This window comes from Mirounga leonina, unplaced genomic scaffold (assembly GCF_011800145.1).
Source record: "Mirounga leonina isolate KUSES-001 unplaced genomic scaffold, KU_Mleo_1.0 Mir_200, whole genome shotgun sequence".
In the NCBI taxonomy this organism is placed as follows: Eukaryota; Metazoa; Chordata; class Mammalia; order Carnivora; family Phocidae; genus Mirounga; species Mirounga leonina.
Window position 1 is genome coordinate 27994871 of NW_023270503.1, and position 27656 is coordinate 28022526.

General features: G+C 41.7%; 2 protein-coding genes across 6 annotated transcripts in view; one reads left to right on the forward strand and one right to left on the reverse strand.

Annotated features, from left to right (window-relative positions):
- BRCA1 (BRCA1 DNA repair associated) overlaps positions 1 to 17106 on the reverse strand; it is a 63934-nt gene extending 46828 nt beyond the window's left edge. For both annotated transcript variants that reach the window (XM_035027210.1, XM_035027209.1), the window contains exons 1-3: positions 17047 to 17106; positions 15505 to 15590; positions 5817 to 5870 (exon numbers count right to left, since the gene is read on the reverse strand). In XM_035027210.1, coding sequence (XP_034883101.1) covers positions 5817 to 5870; positions 15505 to 15590; positions 17047 to 17049 — 143 coding nt within the window. In that variant the 5' untranslated portion in view covers positions 17050 to 17106. The remainder of the gene's footprint in view (positions 1 to 5816; positions 5871 to 15504; positions 15591 to 17046) is intronic.
- A 31-nt stretch (positions 17107 to 17137) lies between these two features.
- The window catches only part of NBR1 (NBR1 autophagy cargo receptor), a 29753-nt gene continuing 19234 nt past the window's right edge, over positions 17138 to 27656 (forward strand). Inside the window, exons 1-5 of one of the 4 annotated variants that reach the window (XM_035027212.1) lie at positions 17138 to 17393; positions 21864 to 21974; positions 24724 to 24786; positions 25491 to 25509; positions 26735 to 26757. In XM_035027212.1, the coding sequence (XP_034883103.1) occupies positions 21873 to 21974; positions 24724 to 24786; positions 25491 to 25509; positions 26735 to 26757 (207 nt within the window). In that variant the 5' untranslated portion in view covers positions 17138 to 17393; positions 21864 to 21872. Of the gene's footprint in view, positions 17394 to 17639; positions 17749 to 21863; positions 21975 to 24723; positions 24787 to 25490; positions 25510 to 26734; positions 26758 to 27656 lie in introns of those variants that run through there. The other 3 variants (XM_035027211.1, XM_035027213.1, XM_035027214.1) reach the window with 3 other exon arrangements.

Genomic DNA, 27656 nt, shown 5'->3' on the forward strand with positions numbered 1-27656 from the left:
GGAAGGAAGGAAGGAAGGAAGGAAGGAAGGAAGGAAGGAAGGAAGGAAGGGAAGGGCCAGTCCACAGAAGGGGAGAGAACATTTGCAAATCAAACACCTGGTAAGAGACTTGTATCCAGAATATATAAATAACTCTTACAACTCAATAATAAACAGAGAAATAAACCAACTAAAAAATAAGCAAAGGATTCGAATTTTCTCCAAAGGAGATATACAAATGGTCAATAAGCACATAAAAAGATGCTCAATATCATTAGCCATCAGGAAAATGCAAACCAAAGCCATGATGAGATGCTACTTTACATCTACTGGGATGGCCATAATTTAAAATATGTATTGCAGAAGATGTGGAGAAACTGAAATCCTCATTCATTGCTGGTGGGAATATAAAACAATGCAGCAACTTTGGAAAACAGTTTGGCAGCTCCTCAAAATGTTAAATACAGAGTTACCATGTGACTCTGGAAGTCTGCTCCTAAAGTTAATGAAAACCTAAGTCCACACAAAACTTGTATACAAATGTTCATGGCAGCACTATCCATTACAGCCAAAAAGCAGAACAATCCAAACGTCCATCAACTACTGAATGAGTAGACTAAATGTGGTATATCCACACAATGGAATATTATTCAGCCATAAAAAAGAACAGAGTATTGATACGCTACAATATGAACTTTGAAAACATCATGTTCAGTGAAAGAAATCAGACACAAAAGTCATACATTATACGATTCCACTTACATGAAATATCCAGAATAGACAAATCTATAGAGACAAAAAGTAGATTTGTGGTTGCAAAACAGGAAATGGAGGGGAAATGGGGAGTAGCTGCTAATGGGTACAGGGTTTTTTTGGGGGGTGATGAAAATGTTCTAAACTTGGGGCGCCTGGACGGCTCAGTCAGTTAGATGTCTGCCTTTGGCTCAGGTCATGATCCCAGAGTCCCAGGATCGAGCCCTGAGTCCGGCTGCTCGCTCAGTGGGGAGTCTGCTTCTCCCTCTGACCCTCCTCCCTTTCGTGCTCTCTCTCTCACATAAATAAAATCTTAAAAAAGAATTCTAAACTTAGATTGTAGTGATGGTTGCACAATTGTGAATATACTAAAAAACAACCCGAAAAAACAAAACAAAAAACACCCCACAACGCTGAACTATACATTTAAAATGGGTGAATTTTATAGCATATAAATTGTATTTCAATAAAAATGTTAAAAAAAAAAAAAAGCTTAAGGCAGGGAGAAAATGTACTCATTTTCATGTTCACAGTGTGTGCTGTGATAGCTGGCATAACCAAGTCACTCACTAGAAGTCTAAGGAATGAAGAAGGTTCCACCCTTCTGGAACAAGTGGGCTTTTAGAGCATCTCTGGGTGGAGAACAATTTTGGTGGTTATCTCAGACAGCGAATATGCCTAAGAAGACATGAAGGACACATGCAATATATTCTAATAAGTCTGCTTCCTTAAAAAAAAAAAATACTATTCCTACTGACTGGTGGTGTCTATAAAGATCAATGTTCCCTTGGAAAGAAGACAAAAGACTCTGAGAAAAGACAGGTAGAAAGGGAAAAAGGGAAGAGAGCAGTAGAGACAGCTGTGGAGACAATCATCATAAACAGGGATTCAGTCATACCACCAATCTTTACTACATGTCCAGTACTGTTCTAGATGCAGGGGATTCAGCGGAAAAGCAAAATAAAATCCCTGCCATCATAAAGAACAGAATATTCTGGCGAGGGAGGTGACTGGGGAAGGGAGCAGGGAGCAGACATTGGCAGTGAAAAGAACCACAAAAGAAAAGAGGGAGTTGAAAAGGCGGCGGGAATGGTGAGCCAGCAGACGCAGAGAGTACTTTGAACTGACCCAGTTCTCAAACACACAGTGCCCTCTCTTATTCTACACAACAACCCTGATGTATTGTCTTCATTTTACAATACAGAGGGCCCCAGGGATGGTCAAGGAGACTAGAGTCCTTCTTCACCTACACAGATGCTCCATGACCATGCGGTACTCAACAACAGTTCTATAGTGTAGGGGACAGGGGTGTCAAGCTACCTGCATTGTATATAATCCCCTTTAAAGAGCCACAGAAGAGGCTACCACTCCTTGAGAAGACGCAAATCCTACCTATACTATACCATAATGGCCCTAGGAGGCATCAGTGCATTACACTGGCAAATGGTATAATTACACATTTCATAGGAGGGATAGGGAGGGAATCTCCTGAACAGAGCACTGCAACATATAGTAGCTAAGCCACAGAGTGACAAGCTACATTACAGAGTGTTGTAGCCTGTACAATAATTACACAAATAATGCAGGGGTGCTAGGTAAGTAGAAATCAACCAAGACATAGGTTCCAATCTTTCCTTATACTAGAAAAAGAACAGATGCCTCAAGGTTGTTAACTGAACTCAAAAGAGAAAATGAACTTGTACATGACTTGAAAAGACTAAGCTAAGGAACGTACCAACAGACCAAGAGAACATTGGTATATCCTTCACGGCTGAGAAGAATTTGTTAAATTCTGTTTTAGAGCTCTGGGGAATCCATGTGATGCACCAATTAAATGAGAACACACATACATATAAGTTCTATATGAGGTTCTCAGTAAAAATGTGAGTCTTCTTTTTCTTAAGATTGTATTTTTTTTTTAAGATTTTATTTATTTATTTGTGTGAGAGAGAGAGAGAGCACGAGCAGGGGGAGCAGCAGGCAGAGGGAGAGGGAGAAGCAGGCTCCCCGCCGAGCAGGGAGCCCGATGTGGAACTCGATCCCAGGACCCTGGGATCATGACCTGAGCCGAAGGCAGACGCTTAACCAACTGAGCCACCCAGGCGTCCCTAAGATTGTATTTTTTAGTAATCTCCACACCCAATGTGGGGCTCAAACTTACAACCCCGAGACCAAGAGTCACGTGCTGGCCAGGCACCCCAAGTTTTCAGCCTCTTCAATTTCTAAAGCCCAGTGTTTAAGGAAAAACAATGTATTTTTTAAGCCAATGTAGTATGTTTTCTTAAGAGTGGTGTCAGATTTTTAAAGCTGATAAGACACAGTAAAATCACAGTGACAAACTAATTTGGGGGGACTTTCAGAGTACTCATTTCTGGGCACGACTATAATTAATAATGTTATGGAAACTCATTTAATTTTGAGCTGTTGGTCCAAATCTATCCCAGCAGGAAGCAATAAATTAATAGTTCTAAGTCTGGGCGAAATAAAGGCAGGATGACTTTTGGCTTCCTACAATTACACTGGGTGCGCCCTGGATTCCTGCCAACAGATCATGAACCAATGCAGTCCCTAGTTAAAGGAAATAAAGACCCTGAGAGCTCCATAGCTTAGCACCTCGGTGTCCATTTGTGTTGCTGGTCCCACCACACCTTGTCAGTTTTGATAACAGGGCTCTGTCTTCTCGATCAAACCTCTTATTTGTACTTAGTCCCAATGATTAAGAATCTATCTTGAGCTCTTCATCTGGAAGATAGTGCCTAGGTTCCTTGCCCAGTATCCCAGTCCTGCGGTCAAAGTTCTTGTCTCTTAGGGACAGGAATCTTTACCCTAGCCCTCAGCCTCCTATAGTTGGATCCCTGCCACATCTCTTCCCTTATAACCACCACCCTACACTTGTGTTCATTTTTGCTCCTGGACTCCTGAGAGACTATGTTCAATCTATTTGCTAGATTATCCTTGTCTTGCCTATTTCTACATCTCTGATGTACCAACCCAATCTGCTAAATTCCAGAATTCCCTGATATCATGATCTAATGTATCTGGTCATCAAACCTCCCTGACACCAACTCACCACTTACCTGGATTGCGGAGATCACAACCACAAAGTCAGACACTTAACTGACTGAGCCACCCAGGCGCCCCCCCAACACAACTACTATACATGTATGCAGTTAGTTTCTTTTCCCTGGACAGTCTACTTTCTTCTCTTCATACCTTTGCTCATATTATTTACTTTGCCTGTAATTTCCTTCTTCCACAAGCTCGCAAAGCAATGAATGTTCACAATGCAATCCCTTCTTTACTCGCTATAATATTATGTATTCATTACTCAAGGTGACAGGAAAGCATACAGTACATTTCAGAAAGTTTCTCATGAAGAAACAGTGAAAGTCCCAGCATTTAAAAGGTTAATTTTCATCTATCTATAACTTTTTAAATACTGGGACTTTTATTTATTTTTTAAGAGAGAGAGCAGAGCCAGAGAGAGAGAGAGAGAGCGAGCATGAGTGGGGGAAGGGGCAGAGGAAGAGGGAGAAGCAGGCTCCCTACTGAGCAGGGAGCAGGACGCAGGGCTTGATCCGAGGACCCCAGGATCATGATCTGAGCTGAAGGCAGACACTTAACCGACTGAGCCACCCAGGTGTCCCAATACTTGGACTTTTAAATTTTGTTTTACAAAAGTATCTATCTCAAAGAAACCAGTTCTATACCACAATAGTTTGAGAAGCTTCCCTCCAGGGGCCACAAAACTAAAAATTCTTAAAGCAGAGTGATAAAGCTGTGCTGCCTTGGCACCTGACGGGGAGAAGGGCCTCAGGAATCAGAAGGAAACTTGTGGGAGCAGATCTAGGACCGTGAGGTGGCATGGGAAAGGGGTGAGAAGCAGTGGGAATGGGCTCTGGATCCTTGTTGGGACAGATGAATGGGAAGAATAAGGTAGAATTCAGAGGAAGTAAGGGTCCAGCTAGCTGGTAGACCTGCGTTCGGATATCCCTCAGGAGGGAACAGGTTTCCTTCAGCTTCAACCAGGCTCATTATCCTTATCACAGAAGTCTTCATGTTTCTTAGGTTATGGAAACATTCTAAGAATCTGATGAAAATTATGGGCTTTCTTTCCCAGGAAACTGCACATGCCTATAGCTTTTAATACAATTAAATTTAAAACTGAATATAATTCTAGGACATTCATGAAAACCATTCACAGATCCCAATTTAAGAACTCCTGAATTAAAAATTCCTAAAAAAAAAAAAAAAAGTTCCTGAGGGAGCGCCTGGCTGGTTCAGTCAGTACAGCATGCGACTCTTGATCTCAGGGTTGTAAGTTTGAACCCCACATTGGGTGTAGAGATGGAGGAAAGAGAAAGGTAGGGGTTGGGGGTAGAAGGGAAACATGCTCTGCATCATATAACCTTTTGTGCTAGTTAAACTCATTACCATAGACATGGCTTTCATTTCAATTAAAAATATCTAAAAACAAATTAGTTGGCATTCAGGGCCAGTCTCAGTCACAGCTTTACATCAGGGAGGAGAGAACCCCCTTGTTCCACCAAATCACCTACCAAATGTTTTCCCAAATTCTTTCACCAAGAAACATTTTCAAAAGACAAGATCCTTAAAAATGTAAATATAACTTGAATCATTGGTATGAATGAATTTCAGCCTAAATATAAACCGGTATCAGATCTTTTCCTATCTTCACAAGGATTATGAAGCACGCAAACATTGAACCTTAGAAGGGAGAAAGCAGAGTGATGAACAGAAATAACAGAAAGGAGAAACTGGGAAATTGCTTACTGCACAATTGCTTGTAACCTGCTTTCACCCAGGGACACAAAAACAAACAGCTATTTGGAATGATTTCATATCCCACTAGATAAATATGCCAACATTTTCCCAGGAACTATGGTTACAACCAACTTCCAAAGGTTTTGTAAGTACTCCGAGGCAGAGTGAAACAGAGTTAGATTTTTCTTTTTCACTTAACTCAAGTAGCTAAAGCTTCTATAAAGTTAGGTTATTTCCAATGTTGTGAAGAATAAGCACAAAAGCTAAACGATGGAGCCACATGAAACATTCAAACTTACTTGCAAAATATGTGATCACACTTTGTGGAAACAGGCTCTTTGATCAACTCCAGACTAGAAGGATAGGAAGAAAAAAAAAAAAAAAAGAAAGAAAGAAGGCTCAATAATTCATTTCAATATAAATAAATTCTTGGTAAAGAAGTACAACTTTAAGTTGCTGTAACTGAGTCAAGGTAAGGCTTTAAGTTCATTTAATAAGTATTTATTAAATGTCTGTTGTGCTAGGAGCCAAAAATACAACAGAGAATTATGATCCTTACCTTCCTGAGCTTTCAGCTATCAAAACAGAATATATTACTCTTTTCAATACTGTTATCTTTAGCATTTAAAAGATTGGCTGACATTACTCCATTATTTATTAGTTTTCACTGATACATTTTTCAAGCTAAATTTGGGAGGAACATCCTGTATCTTAACTAAACGTTAAGCTCCATGAAGACAACATACTTCTTGTATTTCTTTTGGATCCCCTCACAGCACTTTCTTTTTGCATGTGACTGCCTTTTTATTTTATTTTATTTTTTTAAGATTTTATTTATTTATTTGACAGAGAGAGACACAGCAAGAGAGGGAACACAAGCAGGGGGAGTGGGAGAAGCAGGCTTCCCGTGGAGCAGGGAGCCCGATGCGGGGCTCGATCCGAGGACCCTGGGCTCATGACCTGAGCTGAAGGCAGACGCTTAACAACTGAGCCACCCAGGCGCCCCTGCTTTTTTATTTTAAATTTCTTTTTCTTTTTTTTTTAAGTAATCAATACATCCAAAGTGGGAATTGAACTCACCACCCTGAGATGAACAGTCACATGCTCAATGGACTGAGCAGCCAGGCATCCCTTAAATTTTTTTTAATTTTTTAAATTTATTTTTATTTTTTATTTATTTGACAGAGAGAGACACAGTGAGAGAGGGAACACAAGCAGGGGGAGTGGGAGAGGGAGAAGCAGGCTTCCTGCCAAGCAGGGAGCCCAACATGGGGCTCGATCCCAGGACCCTGGGATCACAACCTGAGCCGAAGGCAGACACTTAATGACTGAGCCACCCAGGCACCCCTTAAATTTCCTAATATGGAAATTTTCAAGCATTTACACAAATAAAATAGTAAAATGAACTCCATGTACCACCACTCAGTTACAGTTATCAACTCAAAGCCAGTCTTACTACATCCATACAAACACCAACCCAAAGCCCAGATTATTTTAAAATAAATCCTAGGAGTCATTCATTTCATCTATAAATATTGCTGATATTTTTAGAAGACAAAGATCTTTTTAGGGTGACCATGAACTATTATTACTCTCAAAAAATAATTTTCTTTAGGGGCGCCTGGGTGGCACCAGTTAAATGTCTGATTCTTGGTTTCAGCTCAGGCCCTGATCTCAGGGTCATGAGATCGGGCCCCGCGTCAGGCTCTGTGCTCAGCGTGGAGTCTGCTTAAAACTCTTTCTCCCTCTGTCCCTCCCTGCCACGTTTCTCTCTCTCTCAAATAAATAAATGAATCTTTAAAAAACAGTAATTCCTTTATATCATCTAATATAGAATATTCTAATTTCCCTGTCTCTTAAAATTTAAAAATTCAATCTATTTAGGGGCACCTGGGTGGCTCAGTCGTTGAGCGTCTGGCTTCGGCTCAGGTCATGATCCCGGCATCCTGGGATCAAGCCCAGCATCCGGCTCCCTGCTCCGCGGGAAGCCTGCTTCTCCCTCCCCCGCTTCCCCTGCTGTGTTCCTTCTCTCACTGTGTCTCTCTCTGTCAAATAAATAAATAAAATTTTAAAAAATAATAATAAAATCTATTTAGATCAGGATTCAAACAAGATCCATGCATTGCATTTGGTTGATATGTCTCAGGTGTCTTTTAATCTATAGATTTCGCTTCCCTTTCCCCCCTTGTCATTTTATTTATTTATTTATTTATTTATTTATTTATTTTTAAAGATTTTATTTACTTATTTGACAGAGAGAGATAGCGAGAGAGGGAACACAAGCAGGGGGAGTGGGAGAGGGAGAAGCAGGCTTCTGCTGAGCAGGGAGCCCGATGCGGGGCTCGATCCCAGGACCCTGGGATTATGACCTGAGCCGAAGGCAGACGCTTAACAACTGAGCCACCCAGGCGCCCCTGTCATTTATTTTAAAAAGTAGGTCATTTGAGGGGCACCTGGGTGGCTCAGTTGGTTAAAGCGACTGCCTTCGGCTCAGGTCATGATCCTGGAGTCCCGGGATCGAGTCCCGCATCGGGCTCCCTGCTCAGCAGGGAGTCTGCTTCTCCCTCTGACCTTCCTCCTTCTCATGCTCTCTGTCTCTCATTCTCTCTCTCTCAAATAAATAAATAAAATCTTTAAAAAAAAAAAAAAGTAGGTCATTTGATCCGTACCATTTTTTTAAAAAGATTTTATTTATTTATTTGAGAGAGAGAGAGAGCACAAGCAGGGGGAGGGGCAGAGGGAAAGGGAGAAGCAGACTCCCCACTGAGCAGGGACCCCGATGCAGGGTTCGATCCCAAGACCCCAAGATCATGACCTGAGCTGAAGGCAGATGCTTAACCGACTGAGCCACCCAGGTGCCCCCAATCTGTACCATTTCCCACATTCTGGATTTTACTGACTAACCCTATAATGTGGTTTAACATGTTCCTCTAGCCTCTAGTTCCTATAAACTAGACCTACAGGCTCGATCAAATTCAGATTCAATTTTTTGGTAAGAACACTTTACTAGTGGTACTGTGTGCTAGGACTTTTATTACGGCACTTCAGGAGGTACATGATGCTTGGCTTGTGATTACTTTGTAAAAAACAACGTAATAAATACCAAAGAAAATTTAGAAAATAAAAAAATAAAATAGAAAACTATTAAAATTTTGAGAAAAGAAAAGTCGTCACCCAAATTCCCATCCCTACCGGTCCATTCACAAAATCTTAGTATCTTCCTGAGATTATTTCATTTACTAATAGAACAAGGAGTTATTGGGCAGCTCCTATACACAAGTACTGCTCCTGGAGATGGAGGTACAGCAGTAGACAAAACAAAGCCTGTCCTCACAGAACTTTCATTCTAGTTGCAGTAAAATAGTTAACTGAGAATTAAACAAGAACATATGGGAATAAGGGCTAAAAATAAAAATAAAGCCCAGTAACAGGGATGGAGAGTGCTCTGTGTGTGTGGGGGGGGTATATACGGAAAGGCCTCGCTGAGGGGACATTGGCAAACAGTTGCATAATGTGAGGAAATAAGCTGTGCAACAATCCCAGCAGAGGGAGCAGAGAAGGCAGACTGAGCAAGCCCCTGCTGGTGTTTCTGAGGGTTAGCGAGCAGACCATGGGGGAAGCACTAGTAGAAGAGGTCAGACAGGCAGCTGGGAGCTTGAGCAGGTAGGAACCTATAGGCGATTTTAAGTCTTTATCTTTTATTCTGAAAGAGAGCTTCAGCAACGGATTTTTGGTACAGTTCAGCCAGGACATCAAACAGGCCACCTGTGCATGGCAGGAATGTGGGTCTTTTCTTTACGTGTTTCACTTTTTAAAAAGGATCCCAAGAGGGGAGCCTGGGTGGCTCAGTCATTAAGCGTCTGTCTTGGGCTCGGGTCATGGTCCCAGGGTCCTGGGATCGAGCCCCGCATCGGGCTCTCTGCTCTGCGGGAAGCCTGCTTCTCCCTCTCCCGCTCCCCCTGCTTGTGTTCCCTCTCTCACTAGGTCTCTCTCTGTCAAATAAATAAATAAATAAATAAATATAATCTTAAAAAAAAAAAAAAGGATCCCAAGAAAACCTGGGGGACAATAGCCTCGTTGTGAAAGGTTTGGTAACACAACTCTTATGATCACAGGGCTTCTGACGCAGCACAGGTAACAGAGAGGAAAATACCACAGGAAGTCAGAAGGCCAGGTTTCTACTACCAGTTCTTTTTTATTAGCAGAGTGACCTCAGGCCAAGCCCTCAACCTGAACCCCGGGTTCCTTCTCTGTCACCCACTCTACCACCCCCTTCAGGTTATTGTCAGAATAAAATGAAATGTTACTTAAGAAAATGTTCACAACCTGAGATGACTTGTACAAATGAGAGAATTATTACCCGGCTAGACCTAATGTGATTTTAAGAAGAAAAATCACCAAAAAAGAGAACTCTGATTTGCTACTAAATCACAATTCCTCAGATAAGCTACATATCAAAGAAATCTCAGTAAAGGCAAAATTGGATTTAGCTATGATACCAGATGGCTTTCATTCTCACCACTGACTCAACTCTGAAATAATTATGTTTCAGTATGGTAATTATAAGCCGAGCTATACAAACATATGTAAACACAAACTTTAAACGGATGAAAACTTCAATATGTAAAAAGGTAAGGACTGTTGAAAAAAAGCTTGAAGAGGGAATGGGAAAAGGGGCGTCTGGGTGGCTCAGTTGCTTAAGCATCTGCCTTCAGCTCAGGTCATGATCCCAGGGTCCTGGGGTTAAGTGGGATTAAGTCCCGCATCGCATTGGGCTCCCAGCTCATCGGGAAGCCTGCTTCTCCCTCTGCCTGCTGCTCCCCACCCCACCCTACCCCTGTTCTCTCACTCAAATAAATAAATAAAATCTTAAAAAAAAAAAAAAGAGGGAATGGGAATGAAAAAAGTTAGACAGTCCTCTTCTAGGTCCTGATGAAAGTAAATGTTCGCTGTGAAAGTGATTCAAATATTTTAAATACTTTTTGGGTCAGGCAATATTTTAGACTTACTGTGTATTTGCATTTTGGGCTTCCAACATGGGTATAAGTGATTGGAAAGAGAAGCTGGGTTAGGTTTGAAAAACCACCACCACCTACCAGGATATACATTTTAGCAAACTCTTCTGAAAGTCAAAAATTGTATAGAGTCATGTGCAAAAAGAAAGAACTACCGATTATCAGAAATAAACACCAATGGTAATTTAAATAGAGGCAACAGAAGGTATTTTAGCTCAAGAGACCTCAAAGAAGCTGGAAGCCTACCCTCTAGCTACCGTAACACTGTTTCCAGTCATAATCAGGAATCATTTATTAAGACACGATTGCAAATTATCTGGGCACTGTTTTTTTGTTTAAATTATTTATTTATTTATTTGAGAGAGAGAGAGAGAGAGAGAGTTCGGGAGCACGAGTGGGGGGGGGGGCAGAGGGAGAAATAGACTCCCCGCTGAGCAGGGACAAGGTCATTCCCATGACCCTGGGATCATGACCAGAGCAGATGTCAGATGCTCAACTGACTGAGCCACCCAGGCGACCCAAGGGGACTGTTAAATAAACAAAAAGTAGAGTAGGTATGATCCCACCCTAGAACTTTCCATTTGAATGAGTTTAAGGTTTAATAACAAAGAGAATGAAAAGTTGTAGTTTAAAAACTTAAGTCTAGGGGCGCCTGGGTGGCTCAGATGGTTAAGCGTCTGCCTTCGGCTCAGGTCATGATCCCAGGGTCCTGGGATCGAGCCCCGCATCAGGCTCCCTGCTTGGCAGGGAGCCTGCTCCTCCCTCACCCTCCTACTCTTCCCCCAGCTTGTGCTCTCTTGCTCTCTCTGTCAAATAAATAAATAAAATCTTAAAAAAAAAAAAAAGACTTTCTTTTAAAAAAAATAAATAAAAACCTAAGTCTATTGCTAATAGAAAATAGATTAAAAAAAATTAGGGAGCTGGAAAACATACAATAGCTAACTGAAAATGAAAATTTAGCATTAACTTTTATTCTTGCATCTGCACTTTTTACGTATCTGTGTTTTTTAATTGATGGCTTAATTTGCCAGAATGAGAAAGAACATTACATTTTTATGACTGAGTCTTGTGGAAATGTAAAATAAATGGACCCCGATGCCACACTATTGAGGACTTTTTTTTTTTTTTAAGATTTTATTTATTTGACAGAGAGAGACACAGCGAGCGAGGAAACGCAAGCAGGGGGAGTGGGAGAGGGAGAAGCAGGGTCCCCGTGGAGCAGGGAGCCGGACGTGGGGTTCGATCCCAGGACCCTGGGACCATGACCTGAGCTGAAGGCAGACACTCAACGACTGAGCCACCCAGGCGCCCCACTATTGAGGACTTTCTGATCACTCTTTGTAATTATCACGAATAAGTTTTATGCTGTTTCAAAAGCAATTTTTTTTTCCAGTTGTCATTTCCTGCTTCTTTGGCTCTGATGATTCATAAAGTAGGCTATAAATCTCATTTAGCTCTTGTTTTTATTTAGCTGAAATGTTGAGGAGCAAGGGAAAGGAAGGCTACTTATAAATCTTGTATCTCTCTGGAAAGACAACTTGCATTTTCTTTAATCTTACTTACTTGACTCCAAATATGAAAAACAACTTTGAAGCACAAAGAGAAATTTACTTGAATTTACTCTCCTTTAGTGAAGGTAAGGGGCAATAGGTGCAGCTTTCTAATTTACTTCTTGAATATTACCCACCACTGACCATCACCATATTAAAAACCATTAAACTACCGAAGAACCAAATTAGCTTATTATTTAATACCTTCAACAAATGTTTAGTGAGTAGCTACTATGTCCCAGGTGCACTGCTCTAATTACTAAGGATACGGAAGTAAACAAAACAAATAAAAACCCCTGCCTTCATGGAGTTTAAATCCTGTAAGGGTAAAGAAAAAGAATAAACAAATTATACAGAATGTTAGATAATAATAAGACCTATGAGGGAAAAAAAACAGGAAAGGGAAATAAAGAGTGTGTTAGGGGTAATGGTGTTATCATTTTAAATAGGGTTGTCTGGAAATGCCTCTTTGAAAAGACGGTATTTTAATCAAGATCTGTAAGCCATGCAATTATCAGGGGTAGAGCATTCCAAGCAGAGGGAACAACAAGCATAAAAGCTCAGAGGCAGGAGAATATGTTGTATGTCTGAAGAAGAATTAAGAGGCCAGAATGACCAAGGGTGCCTGGGTGGCTCAGTCAGGTAAGCATCCAACTCCTTTTTTTTTTTAAGATTTTATTTATTTGTTTGAGAGAGAGAGAGCATGAGAAGGGGGGTGGGGGGAGAAGCAGAGGGAGAGAGAGAAGCAGATTCCCCACTGAGCAAGAAACCCGATGTGGGACTTGATCCCAGGACCCTGGCATCATGACCTGAGCTGAAGGCAGCCACTTAACCAACTGAGCCACCCAGGTGCCCAGCATCGCAACCCTTGATCTCAGCTTTTTTTTTCTTTTTTAAAGATTTTATTTATTTGACAGAGAGAGACACAGCAAGAGAGGGAACACAAGCAGGGGGAGTGGGAGAAGCAGGCTTCCCGCGGAGCAGGGAGCCCGATGCGGGGCTCGATCCCAGGACCCTGGGACCATGACCTGAGGCAAAGGCAGATGCTTAACGACTGAGCCACCCAGGCACCCCTCAGCTCAGGTCTTGATCTCAGGGTTGTGAGTTAAAGCCCGGTACTGGGCTCCATGCTGGGTGTGGAGCCTACTTAAAAACAATCAAAAAACAAAAAAACCCAAGAGGCCAGATTGACCCGAGTAAAAGGAATAAGATGGAAGAGGATAGGCAACAATTCTTCTAAGGTTCCTTTCTGGCTTTTCACCAAGACATTCTGAGGTATAGTTTTTAATTATTTTGTAGATTTAGCAAATGCCATAGATATCACCTAGTGACTGCTTGAGGTTCATAACCTTTGTTGTGCTATAGACTCCCTTTGGCAGCTGGTGAAGCCCATAAACACCCTTCTCAGAGTAATGCTTTGAAGTGCATAAAATAAAAAATATAAAATTATACAAGAAACTAACTATAAAGGGGCGCCTGGGTGGCTCAGTCGTTAAGCGTCTGCCTTCGGCTCAGGTCATGATCCCAGGGTCCTGGGATCGAGCCCCACATAGGGCTCCCTGCTCAGTGGGAAGCCTGCTTCTCCCTCTCCTCCATTTGTGTTCCCTCTCTCGCTGTGTCTCTCTCTGTCAAATAAATGAATAAAATCTTAAAAAAAAAAAAAAAAAAGAGGGCGCCTGGGTGGCTCAGTTGGTTAAGTGACTGCCTTCGGCTCAGGTCATGATCCTGGAGTCCCAGGATCGAGTCCTGCATCGGGCTCCCTGCTCGGCAGGGAGTCTGCTTCTCCCTCTGACCCTCCTACCTCTCATGCTCTCTGTCTCTCATTCTCTCTCTCTCAAATAAATAAATAAAATCTTAAAAAAAAAAAAAGAAACTAATTATATTGAAATAAAGTTCTAGCCATAGGCCTCCAAGGGTCAAGGAGGGTCAGCAAATTAAGAGCTCCTGAATGAGAACTTCCTGGGGTGATAAAGCTGTTATACATCTTGACTGGTTTACACAGATACATATATATATATATACTTGTCAAAGCTCATTGACTTGCACACTTAAGATCTATGCATTTCACTGTACGTAAATTATGCCTCAAGGATTTAAAAAAAAAAAAAAAAAAAATCCTTGAGGGGCCCCTGAGTGGCTTAGTCAGTTTAGTGGCTACCTTCAGCTCAGGTCATGATCCCAAGGTCCTGGGATCAAGCCCCGCATCGGGCTCCCCGCTCAGTGGAGAGCCTGTTTCTCCCTCTCCCTCTGTCTCCCGGCTTGTGCTCTCACTCTCTCTCTCTGTCAAATAAATAAATAAAATCTTAAAAAACAACAACAACAAAAAGCTTGACTATTCTAGCCCCCTCTTTATAGATGAAGAAAAACAAAGGCTCACTCAAAAAGTCAGAGACTTGCCAAAGGTTTTGATGATTTGCAGTATTCCTTTTTTAAAAGATTTTATTTTTAAGTGATCTCTACACCCAATATGGAGCTCAAACTCACAACCCTGAGATCAAGAGTCACATGCTCTGCCAACTGAGCCAGCCAGGTGCCCCAGTATTCTTATTTATTTTTTTAAAGATTTTATTTATTTGAGAGAGAGAGAGAGAGAACACCAGTTGAGGGAGGGGAAGAGGGAGAAGGAAAAGCAGACTCCCCAGTGAGCAGGAAGCCCAGCTTGGGGCTTGATCCCAGGACCCCAGGATCATGATCTGAGTGGGAGGCAGATGCTAAACCAACTGAGCCACCCAGGCGCGCGCCCCCCCCCCAATACTCTTATTTAAATATACAGGGCTAGTTCAACCAAAGACCTAACCACACACATGCACAAATTATTTGTGATTTTATTTTGCCACTATTAACTCTACCCATTCCAAGTGATTGAGCTGTTTTTAGAGCTTGGATGAAAAGGTCAATTACTCCAAACCAGATCTCTGCGGCAAAGTAGAATCAATCAAGACAGTCTGTGAGCTAGGAAAGAGAGGGGGGCTGAATATGTTAAGGGAGTAAAGAAGAAAGGGGAGAGGCAGAGTGGAGAAAAAGGATTAATTTCCTATATTCCCAAAACTCCTGAGTTAAGAAAAGCAGCAACTTTATAATTTTTTTTTTTAAAGATTTTATTTATTTATCTGACAGAGAGAGACACAGCAAGAGAGGTAACACAAGCAGGGGGAGTGGGAGAGGGAGAAGCAGGCTTCCCGTGGCGCAAGAAGGCTGATGCAGGGCTCGATCCCAGAACCCTGGGATCATGACCTGAGCCCAAGGCAAATGCTTAACGACTGAGCCACCCAGGCACCCCAAGCAGCAACTTTAATAGTCTAATCTTAATAGTTATTATAACTTTTTCTTCTTAATATATGCTACGTCAATTCTACTTATTTGCATAGGATATAATCAAGTAAAGAAGAATCTCAAATTAATAAACTCTTCTGTCAACTTACCAGATTGGACACTCTAAGATTTTCTGCATAGCATTAAGGACATTTTGTACTTCTTCAACACGATCCGCAGGTAAATCCATTTCTTCCTGTTCCAATGAATTTTAAGGCATGAGCTTAAATATATATGTGTATATTTGTATGCATACACACACGTTACTTTGAAAGGTTTATAAGAACAACAGCCTAGTTTCATTAAATGTCATTTTTAAATAAGAAATTTAAGATTAGAGTGCTCTAAAATTATACCAATCATAGAATTAATGACAAAAGCTTTATTTTTTTTAATTTGAAAAGCTGTTTTTTTTTTGTAATTAAGACTATTTAAATTCCGTATTTTTTTTTCACATAAAGCCTCTAACCACTTTTGGTCTTTTCCTCTCTCCAAGAAAAAGAAAGCCACAGTGGGGTGACTGGGTGAGTGATGGTAGCCTCATATTTCTCCAATCATCCTGGCTCTTTTCTTTTTCTTGCTGAAAACTAACCTCAACAAAAACAAAACCAATGCTCCCCACCCCTGCTCTTCCCCAGTGTTTCCCACTGGTCTGCATTCATCTCAGGATCCTCTTTAGGCACGTCCATGACAATAGCATCTGTGACTACTGACGCCCCTCTACTTTCTTCTTGTCCCTTCTCAGAAACGCGTATGAGGCCAGTTCTTTTTTAAGGGCTCTCCCTCCAACAAAATCCAGCATCCTCCTATTCTCAGACACATTCCTAGCCCCTTTCCCTCCTCAGGATCTCCTTCTCACATATACCAGCCGGTCTTTTTATACTATGATGCTCCCCTCAGGACACATTCCAGTTCCTGCCATCAGGATTCCCCCTCGGACATACCCTGCCCCCCTCCCTTATCCTCAGTGTCTCCCCTGCCCCGAGACGCACAAAGTGCCCCCGTCCCCACGACTTCCCCAGACTCAACGTCTTAGTCTTTTCAGTTTCCACCCTCCGCCTGTCCCTGCCAGATAACACCCATCTTGCTCTCCCACAGTCCACACCTTTTCCTGTCCCTCGGAGCACGGCTTGGACCCTCTCCCTTCCCGTGGGCTCTCTCACCTTCCCCCAGAGCAAAGCGTCCGGGCTTCCCGGGTCCAGGGGCCCACTTCCCTGAAAAACTCCCCGGAATGCCCTCAATCCAGAAAGCCTTAGCGAGCTCACGTCGCGCAGTCGCACTTTCAATTTATCTGTAATTCCCGCGCTTTCCTGTTGCCAGGGAAACCAGCCGCAGCCACTGAGCGAGAACCTCTCAGAATACGAGATCGAAACACGTTACGGAAGAGCGGAGCAGAAAGAGCCGAGAGTCTCTCCGGGCTCCCGATTGGCCATCCATTCTTTCCCCGCCTTACGTAATTAGAAAGAGACGGAAGAGAAAGAATTCTCCCGGAGTTTTCTATTAGGTCCCTGCCCCCTCACCTCTACGCTCCCACTTACGGCTCATTACGTCACAGAGTTTGCTGGACTAGGGCCGGAATCACTACCTGAGGCCCGAATATGAGCGCAAGATAGTACCTGAAGCAGTCGCAAAAAGGGGCCCCGTTCCCTCACCATTTCCGCCTCAATGGAAGTCTCCAGTTTCGGTAAATAAAAAGATTGTGTGGGAAAAACTACGATTTCCAGCATGCATTGCGGATCGAAAGGCCTTCGCCACAGTGCTCCTTGGAAACTGTAGTCTTATGGGGAGGCGATTCCGACACCGGAAGCGGGCGCGGTTCTCACGGCAAGCCAGTTGATAGTTTGAGGAGCTCGGTGGGCCTACGCACGTCGATAGATATGGATTGGAGTGTTAGGTTTTCGTATCTTGAGAGCGGCGAATAGGCTAAAGAACTTACAAGTCCCAGGAAGACTACAATTCCCATCCAGCCCCGCGAGTCTCGGGCAAGGAGTCCACTAAGGTCAGTGACCTAAGGGAACGCGGAGGGCGCCGAATTTACCTGGGAAGGGGAAATGGACTTTGGCCCACGACTGCGCACTCGTAGTTCCGCCCCTCTGCCTCAGTGTTTGTTATTGTGGTGGTGTTTTGGCAGCTCCTGCCCCGCCCCTGCCCCGCATGATTGACCAATCAGTGGGATGGTGGTTTTGAGGGACAACTGGTAAGAGCCAATCACCTTGTCGGAAACTCAGAAACTGGGGACTAGGCTCTATTTCTATCCGCCATGTTAGACTCACCCTGCAGGGATAGCAGCGGAGCTGGCAGGGAACGCTTCTTGCGCTGGCCTCCGACAGGCGCCCCCCGGGGGCGGGGAGCTGGTAAGGAAGCAGCTGCGGTTACGGACGGGTGGGAGCACATCGCCACTAAGAGGGCTAGGGGAAGTTTAAGGAAGGGATCCTGCAAAAAAGAGGGGCTACTTTTTTCGTGTTTGGGGGGCAGCCAGTCTTGTTAGTGGCCGTATGAGGGAGCCGTTCGGGTCGAGCGGCCGAGGGGGCGGATATTGCCAGACCGATGGAGGGTCCGTGGCTTAGAACGTCGGCATCTGCTGATGGAAGGCCAAGACTCCCTGGCAGAAAGGGGGCCTAGGCAGAGAAAACGAGAGAGAATCCTCAAAGGGTGGTGACACTGTCTTGGGGACGTGGAGTGCTAGGAAACGATAACTGGAAGACTAGGATAAAGTCTGCAAGGGAAAAAAAAGGACACTGCCCACACAGCCTCCCAACCCCATCCCTCTCCGCTTGTTGAGAACCTCATAAGAGGTCTCCTTGGTCAGCGACCTCTGGTATTGGAAAGACACCGTGTTTCCTTTTTGTCAAACACCCAGCTATAGGTCACACATTTTAACCCCCGGATAGCTTGTCAGGCCTTTGTCGGAGACAGTAATCAAAGCTCAGGTTTCCAGGTCTGCTTCATTAATGGGATTTTTGGTATTCCTGAAAAAACTGACGTGGAGGAAAAACTGATTTGTGCCAAGCAGAGGTGAGCCAGTGGCGTGAACTTATAATAATGCCGGTTTTGAAAGCTGAAGGCCTAGGCCCCAGCCATCTGACTTTACTGACTTTAAACCTACAAGGACAGATGGTGCTAACTATAGCTTTGGTATTTCCACACGTTCAAGATTAATGCTTTTGCTGAAAGAATTTTCACATAAAAGCCAAACAGAAATAGGCAATTCTTTATGAAGACCTGGATTTGATCCAGCTTAGCTAGAATCCCCCCACTTCCTGTTTTCTCTCATCAGCCTACCAGCTGGATAAGCTCCAAAGTAACTATAATTGTGTAATTTGAGAAAAGGGGAGTTAGATTAGTTTCCTTCTGGAGTCTCAAAAGTGTGGAAGTTCCCAGTTTCTCGGAAATTGAAAAGTGAGAATGTGTTTCAAAATACCCACTTTTTGGCTGACTGAATCAGTTACTTCATTTCCCTGATATTTTTTGCCCAAGAATCTGGGGAGTTGACAGGAATTCTGTCCAAATGTTAAGGACCCCAGGAATTGCATTCCATATAAATGAATACTAGATGTCGGCAGATTGGTGCTAGAAACTGGTATTTTTTTGGTAGTGAACTTGGCTCTAGGTAAAGACGAAGAATGGAAAAAATTGGAGGGTAATTGTTTTGGGATTAAAAAATCCCTGATCCTCAGAGTTCAAGGTCCTTTTTAATGACAGCCTCAATTGTATTGTTTCACAGGGCAGTGCATTTTGGCTTCTAAAGACTAACTTGTTGTAATCATTTTTATATTTGAGTAACGTTTTCAGAGAACTTGCACACGCATTTTTATTTGACCTATTTTCAAATTAAGGAGCTGAAGCTTAGGGGTTAAATGACTTGCTCACCGTTACGTGGCTAGTAATGTGTCAGAGCTGTGTCTGGAGCCCAGCTCTCCTCAATCCTTTTGCTCCCTCCCCTGATACGCTGCAAACTCCTGAGACTTAGTCTTTTTCATCTCCTACCTCCTGTGCGTAGGGCAGAATCTGGTTCTTTGAAGAGATTTCTTAAAGATTTGTTGATGAATATGTTTAAAAGATGACCTTTTTCGGGGCGCCTGGGTGGCTCAGTCGTTAAGCGTCTGCCTTCGGCTCAGGTCATGATCCTGGGGTCCTGGGATCGAGCCCTGCATGGGGTTCCCTGCTTGGCAGGAAGCCTGCTTCTCCCTTTCCCACTCCCCCTGCTTGTGTTCCCTCTCTCGTTGTCTCTCTCTCTCTGTCAAATAAATAACTAAATAAAATCTTAAAAAAAAAAAAAAAAGATGACCTTTTTCATTATAACTTAGGTTTAGATTTTAACAAACTTTTTTCATAAAGTCCTAAGAACAAACCAATCTAACAACTCATCGGTAAATAAAATCCTTAATTAAAAACAACTGACCAGAGGGGTGCCTTGCCAGCTCAGTTGGTAGAATGTGCAACTCTTGGTCTTGGGGTTTTAGGTTCAAGCCCCATGTTGGCTGTAGAGACCACTTAAAAATAGAATTTTTAAAGAAAAAAAAAAAACAAACAAAAACTGACCAGAGAAGACATTCAATTACAGAATTGTTAACTTCTTAGACATGATAATAGTATTATGGTTTTCAAAAAGCCTTTTTTTTTTTTTAAGAGTTACATGCTCAATTTTATGCACGAAGTAATGGCTGTCTGTCAGAATAATCCAATAGGGAACAGGTATTGCTATAATAAGATTAGTCCTGTGTTGATGATAATTATGGAAGATAGCTGATGGGTCCTTAGGGGTTCATTGTATATTAATCCTTCTCTTTTGTATATGTTTACATTTTCCCATAATAGTTTTTTTTTTTAATTAGATTACTATAGTTGGGTTAAAACAGTTGACTACTGTCAATCCATATAGGGGGAATTGGGTGGGGCAATACAGAAGTATAGATGAAATGAGGGTAGCCTTGAGTTTTCTATTCTAATTATACGTCCATCACTCTCTACTTTTATGTATGAAATTCTCCATAAAAGAGAAAAGTAAAACTACTAAAAAAAAAAAAATCACATGAACTTGAATGAAAGGTGTTGACTGCTACCCCTGTGTAGTTTCTTGGCTAGTATTTTGTCCTCTAAATTGTTAAAACTGATCTAACAGAGAACCTGGGTTGCTCAAATTTAGGAAAAGGCTGCTTTTCCAAGAAAAAAATGTAGAATGTCACTTTCAAGTTATGAGAATGTAAATTCCCTGAGGTTAGAGATCAGTGGGTCTTATTTTTCTGTCCTGCTACTAGTAGATATTCAGTAGTATCTATTGAATTAACTAATCATATAAAGTTCCATAAAATCCACAAGAATTTTACAAATGTTAGATGATTTCTGTGGGTGTGGCCAAAATTTACACTGTCTCAAGCATTTAACAGTGAGATTTGGGGGTACCTGGGTGGGCCTCTGACTCTTGATTTCAGCTAAGGTCATGGTCTTGGGGTCGTGGGATTGGTGGGGCTCCACGCTCAGCGGGGAGTCTGCTTCTCTTCCTCTGCCTCTTGCCTGCTTGTGTGCACTCTCTCTCTAAAATAAATAAATCTTTAAAAAAACACACACACAAAGGGGCTCCTGGGTGGCTCAGTTGGTCGAGCATCTGACTCTTGGTTTTGGCTTGGATCGTGATCTCGGGCTCCTGGGATCAAGCCCCGCATCAGGCTCTGTGCTCAGCACAAGAGTCCGCTGCTTGTCTCTCTCCTTCTGTTCCTCCCACCCTGCCCCCCCGCCCACACACTCTCTTGTTCTGTTTTTCTCTCAAGTAAATAAATAAATAAAAATCTTTAAAAAACAAAATTACATGTTAAAAAAAAAGATAGCAGGAAGGGAAAAATGAAGGGGGGGAAATCGGAGGGGGAGACGAACCATGAGAGACTATGGACACTGAGAAACAAACTGAGGGTTCTAGAAGGGAGGGGGTGGGGGGATGGGTTAGCCTAATGATGGGTATTCAAGAGGGCATGTACTGAATGGAGCACTGGGTGTTATACGCAAACAATGAATCCTGGAACACTACATCAAAAACTAATGTAATGTATGGTGATTAACATAATAAAAAAATAGTACAAAATAAAAAACAAAACAGTGAGTTTGTTTTAAGCCACCCACCAGGTTATAAATAGGAGAAGAGGGTGCCTGGGTGGCTCAGTCGGTTAAGCGTCTGCCTTTGGCTCAGGTCATGATCTCAGGGTCCTGGGATTGAGCCCCACATCGGGCTCCCCACTCAGTGGGGATTCTGCTTCTCCCTCTCCCTCCTGCTCATGCTCTCTCTCTCTCTGGTAAATAAATAAAATCTTTTAAACAGATAGATAGCAAAAGAGCAGAGACACTGTTGTATTCACTGAGGTATCTTCCTAGCCTAGCCTGTATTAGGTCTTCACAAGCTATTGTTGAATGCCTGTTTATGCAGTTTCTAGAACTGGCTCTAATGTGTGTTCTCTCTCCCCCATCCTCTCAACTCTAGCCCCACAGCATGGAACCACAGGTTACTCTAAATGTGACTTTTAAAAATGAAACTCAAAGCTTTCTGGTTTCCGATCCAGAAAATACAACTTGGGCTGACGTCGAAGCTATGGTGAGTGTTACTTTTTTCTCCATCCTTTAAGCGTAATTTTTTCAAAGGTAGCTATTTTTAGCTGTGTTGTTTCATAGCTGTCATATTTGCCTTTTTTAGGCCTTTTGGAAAATTACCTTTGACAGGGGTTCAGTATTCATATAGATGTGCACCACCATCACCACCCCCCCCCCAGGGTACAAACAAATTATTTAATTTGCAGCTAGGACTTTTAAAAACTGTTTATTTTAGAAACAGCATGAGGAATGAATTGGTGTGGGCCTCACCCTAACCAGGCCCCAGCTAAATGTTCTGCCTGAGAGCAGATATGTTCCTGTGGTTTGTGAACCACCAAGGATATAACCTATGTTTTGCAAGCTAATCGTTTTTATTCCTAGGTCAGAGGTTGAGTATCTAAAAGTTGTGCAGTGGGGTACCTGGGTGGCTCAGCTGGTTAAGCATCTGACTCCTGATCTCAGCTTAGGTTTTGATCTCAGAGTAGTGAGTTCGAGCCCTGCATTGGGCTCCACACTGGGCCTGGATCCTACTTACAAAAAAAAAAGTTGAGCAGAAAAACTCCCACAGGTGCTTAACTACTCATCTGTTCTTGTGTTGTTGTCAGTGCCTTTCTTCCTCTTGGTTTGCCCTTTGTACTCTTCTGTTTTTGTTTGGTTTGCAGTGGTGAATGTTTTACTTCCTACACAACTGTGTTTATCCAACGAAACTCTGGTAAAAACCTGCTTTTATTTGGTTATGTGGAATGATAACTAAAAAGGAAAAAAAAAAAGGTGGGGAGACTTCACAAGATGATCTGATCTAGTTCTCTGTCTTCCAGCAATTTCTTTATACTGTTCTAAACAGGTGGTTATCCAGAAAGTTGGGTCTGTTTGTCAAATGATCTGAAAATTAAACACAGTTAGTGTTCTTTTTCTAGTAGTTAAATGAGTTGAACTTTTTTCTTTATTGTAAATTTTAAATTATATAAGGGTAATACGTGCCCATTATAAGAAGTGAAACAATCCAAATATATATAAAGAAAAAGTTACTATCTTTCTACTCCTTCCTCCTTCCATCCACTATTCCCACCTCTTTGGGGTAACCAGTGTTAACAGCACTGTATATACTTATCCACATTTTCCATGTTCATACAGATTTCGTCCTAGGATCATACTATAAACATAATTCTGCAGTGTGCTCTTTTTCCCCAACAGTATATTACAGAGAGTTCTCGATCAATAGATAAGGATCTGAGCTCATCCTTTTTAAAGCTATGGATTGTCTACAATATTTTGATATTGTCCTACCATAATTTAACCATTTCTTACTAAAGGATTGTATCTAGTTTTTGTTTGTTTTTTTTTGGTTTTTTTTTTTTTTAATTCATGAGAGACAGAGCGAGAGAGAAAGGCAGAGGGAGAAGCAGGCTCCCAAGGAGCAGGGAGCCCGATGCGGGACTCGATCCAGGACCCTGAGATCATGACCTGAGCCGAAGGCAGACGCTCAACCATCTGAGCCACCCAGGCGCCCGTATCTAGTTTTTTTTTAATTGAGGTATAATTGCCCTGTAACATATAGGTTTCAGGTGTACAGCATAACAGTTCTATTCGTATAGATTGCAAAATGATCACAATGAGTCTAGCTAACATCTGTCACCACACATAGTTACAATTTTTTTCTTGTAATGAGAACTTTTAAGATCTACTCTCTTAGCAATTTTCAGATATACAGCACAGTATTATTAACTGTATTTACCATGCTGTACATTACATCCCCAGGATTTGTTTTATAACTGAAGTTTGTACCTTTGACCACCTTCACCCATTTCATCCACCTCCCACCCCCGCCTCTGGCAACCACCAATGTGTTGTCTGTATCTATGAGTTCATTGTTGTTATTTCACTTACTCAGTGACCTCAAAAAAAGGGTTTTTTTGTTGTTGTTGTTTTGCTTTTTACCATTGTATAATAAACTACGGGAGAGATCTCTTTGTCTTTATAATTTATGCACTGTTCTGTAGGATAGTTTCCCAAAGAGAGATTAATGGGTCACAATGCCTGTAATTTTAAATTTTAATAGATACTGCCAGGTGCTTTGCAGAACAATTGTAGCACCTCATAGAAATGTATGACAAGGGGCACCTGGCTTTAGAGCTCCTGCCTTACCCTTAGGTCATGATCCCAGGGTCCTCGGATCAAGTCCCACATCAGGCTCCTTGCTCAATAGGGAACCTGCTTCTCCCTCTGCCTGCTGCTACCCCTGCTTGTGCCGTTTGTCTCTCAAATAGAATCTTTAAAAAATAAAAGAAATGTATGACAATGCCCTGGATTTTTGACAACATTGGAAATTATGGCTTTAAACTTTTTTCACCATTCTGTTGAGATGACATCTCATTGCTTAAATTTACATTGTTCTGACTACCATTAAGGTTGAACATCTTTTCATATATTTGTTGGGCACAACTGTTTCTCTTGTATGAAATCTCTATACATTTTTGCCCCCTTTTACCTGGGTTGTGTTAATCTTAACAATTAGCAGTTTTGCAGATGGTCTTTGTGTATTGCAGATAATAACCCTTTGTTATGAGTTGTAAATACCCCCCCACTATTCTTTGTCTTTTGACTTTGTTCATGGTTTTTTTCTTTTATGCCATTTAAATGTTTGATTTTTACATAATGAAATATGCCCATCCTTTCTTTTATGACTTCTGGGTTTCTGTTACAACCCACCTTTTTGATATCTTGATCATATAGCATGTACATTTCATTTGCAGGTAAAAGTTTCATTTGATCTGACCACTATTCAAATAAAATACCTGGATGAGGAAAATGAAGAGGTAAAGTATATGACGATACCCATGGCCAGGTATCCAGAATAGGGATCTTATTTCTCAAGAGTGATGGTGGATTGAAAAGTTCAGACTAGTGTTTTTTTCATTGTGTAGTGGTTTAAATGTACTTGATAATTGCATGTCCTGAGCTGACGGCGGCATCTGAGATGGAGTTAAGAAATAAGGAAGCAACATTGAAGAAGGAAACTTGAGAGATAACTTTTAAAACTATATAGTGATACAGTTCAAATATCTTACAAGCTGCCATTTAGTTTTTAATAATAAAAATAATGGCAAACCTTTATCGAGTGGTTACATGTCAGACTAACAACACTACTATGTATTAGGTGTTATGTTATTATCTATCTTTTACCCATAAGGGAACTGAGGCCCAGAGAGGCTAAGTAACTTGCCCAGAAGCACAAAAGCTTGGAAATAGTAGAGTAGCGGTTCATTCCCTACCTTCTGGCTCCAGAGCCCAGGCTCTTAACCACTGTATTATGTTGTCTCTTAATGTACCTGAAATATAAGGAGGATACAGGAGTTAAGCAATAAAAGTCCTTAATTTATTATTCACAATTAGTTCATGATAATGGAAAAGCTGACCCCCAGTCTGAGATTGTGCATCTTATCTGTGAGGCTGGTCCTAGTAACAAAAATGTTCAACTGACAGGAAGTTTATATTCACTGTTGTTTTTGTCCTTTTACAGGTATCCATCAATAGTCAAGGTGAGTTCCTGAGAGAACCTGTTCAGCCATATTTAAAAGCTTTAGTCTGTTCATGAGTGTATACACTTCCACTTCCACTCAGATCTTGCTGCAATATTTATTTTAGAGTGGAATTTAGTATGCAGTAAATTGACACCTGATTCACTCAGCCATCGGCATTAGATACATAGCAGATTTTTATTTTGTAGCAGTTTTTTGTATGTAGATTAGTGCGTTTGATTGGACCCTAGGACAGCTTTAATGGAAGGTTCTCTTATATTTAAGATGGTAATCTTCTGAAAATATGCCTCCCAGTTCAACACATACAACTCTGTTCTCCTGGTGTTGCCTTTGTCCCTGACTTGGTATATATATTACTGTCAACTTACAAACATATAAAGTGGTATTCCAGAATTTAATTATAAGATGGTTGATTGTTCAGAGCTTGGAGCACCTTTTCCCACAGGAACAATGTTCTATTTGAAGAATAGGCTCCCAGGCTAGCCCCCCCCAAAGCTTATTTTAACCAGCTCTAATTTTTTTTTTTCTTTACAAATTGAAGGTTTATGGCAACCCTGCATCACTTTTTCCAACAGCATTTGCTCACTCTGTGTCGCATTTTGACAATTCTCTCAATATTTCGAACTTTTTCGTTGTTACTATATATATTATAATGATCTGTGATCAGTAATTACGACTTGCTAAACACCCAGATGATGGTTAGCATTTTTTAGCAATAAAGTATTTTTTTAAATTAAGGTATGTACCTTTTTTTTTCTAGGCATAATGCTATTACACACCTAATAGATTGCAGATAGTATAAACATAATTTTTATATTCACTGGAAAACAGAAAAATTCATTTGACTTGCTTTTTTGCGATATTCACTTTTGTAGTGGTCTGGAACCAAACCTGCAGTATGTTGGAGGCCTGCCTGTATTAACAATATGCATGAACTCTCATGAGTCCTGAGCTTCCCTAAACCTAGTATGAGGCTGCTGGGTTGAGGTTTCAGTAGCTGGAAGGCTCCAGTAGCAGAAAGAGGGGAATTTAAGAGAGAGAACTAATCTACAAGTAGTTTCTATTTACAATGGGATCGGAAGGGAGTTTGTCAGCAAAAAGGTAGCAGCTGTTCATGTATAAGGATTGTAAGCAAAAAATCCTTAAAAGTAAGGATTGGCTGTACTTAAATAGAATCTTTGGGCTGGTGAAGAAATATCACAGTATATGTTCTTTGTCTTTTTAGGAGAGTATGAAGAAGCACTTAAGGTAATGATCATTGATCATTTCATCTTATTTTCAAATAATTTTAAAACTATTTACTGACTAGGTGTGCCTGGGTGGCTCAGTTGGTTAGGCAGCTGCCATCGGCTCAGGTCATGATCCCAGGGTCCTGGGATCAGGCTCTGCATCGGGCTCCCTGCTCAGTGGGGAGCCTGCTTCTCCCTCTGCGCCTCCCCCTGCTTGTGCTTTCTCCCTCTCTTGCAAACAAACAAATAAATAAATAAAATCTTTTTTAAAAAATTTATTAAAACTAGAACCTGAATTCCAGTAGCCATGGGCAGACATTAATGAAACACAGCAGAACAGATTTTTATTTCTTTTTTAAGATTTTATTAATTTATTTGTCAGAGAGAGAGAGAGAAAGCACAACCAGGGGGAGCAGGAGACAGAGGAAGAAGCAGGCCCCCTGCTGAGCAAGGAGCCTGATATGGGACTCGATCCTAGGACCCTGGGATCATGACCTGAGCCAAAGGCAGATGCTTAACCAACTGAGCCACCCAGGCATCCAGCAGAACAGATTTTTAGAGAGAGTATGATGAGTAGGGCTTACCACTCAGCCAGGCAGCTCCTGATATAAAGATTCTTTTCTAGTTATTGTTTCCTCTCATTTTTGGTCTTGGTATAACCATTGTAGCATTTAAAAATACAAAGAGGGGCTCCTGGGTGACTCATTCGGTTGAGCGTCTGACTCTTGATCTCAGCTCAGGTCTTGATCTCAGGGCCATGGGTTCAGGCCCCTCACTGGGCTCCACGCTGGATGTGGAGCCTACTTAAAAAAATAATAACTGAAATGATGCTTTCTGGTCCACACTTTTCGTCTTCCTTTACCTTGTTTCCTATAGAATGTTACAGGATAATGCAGGAGAATTTAAGGTACAAACTAT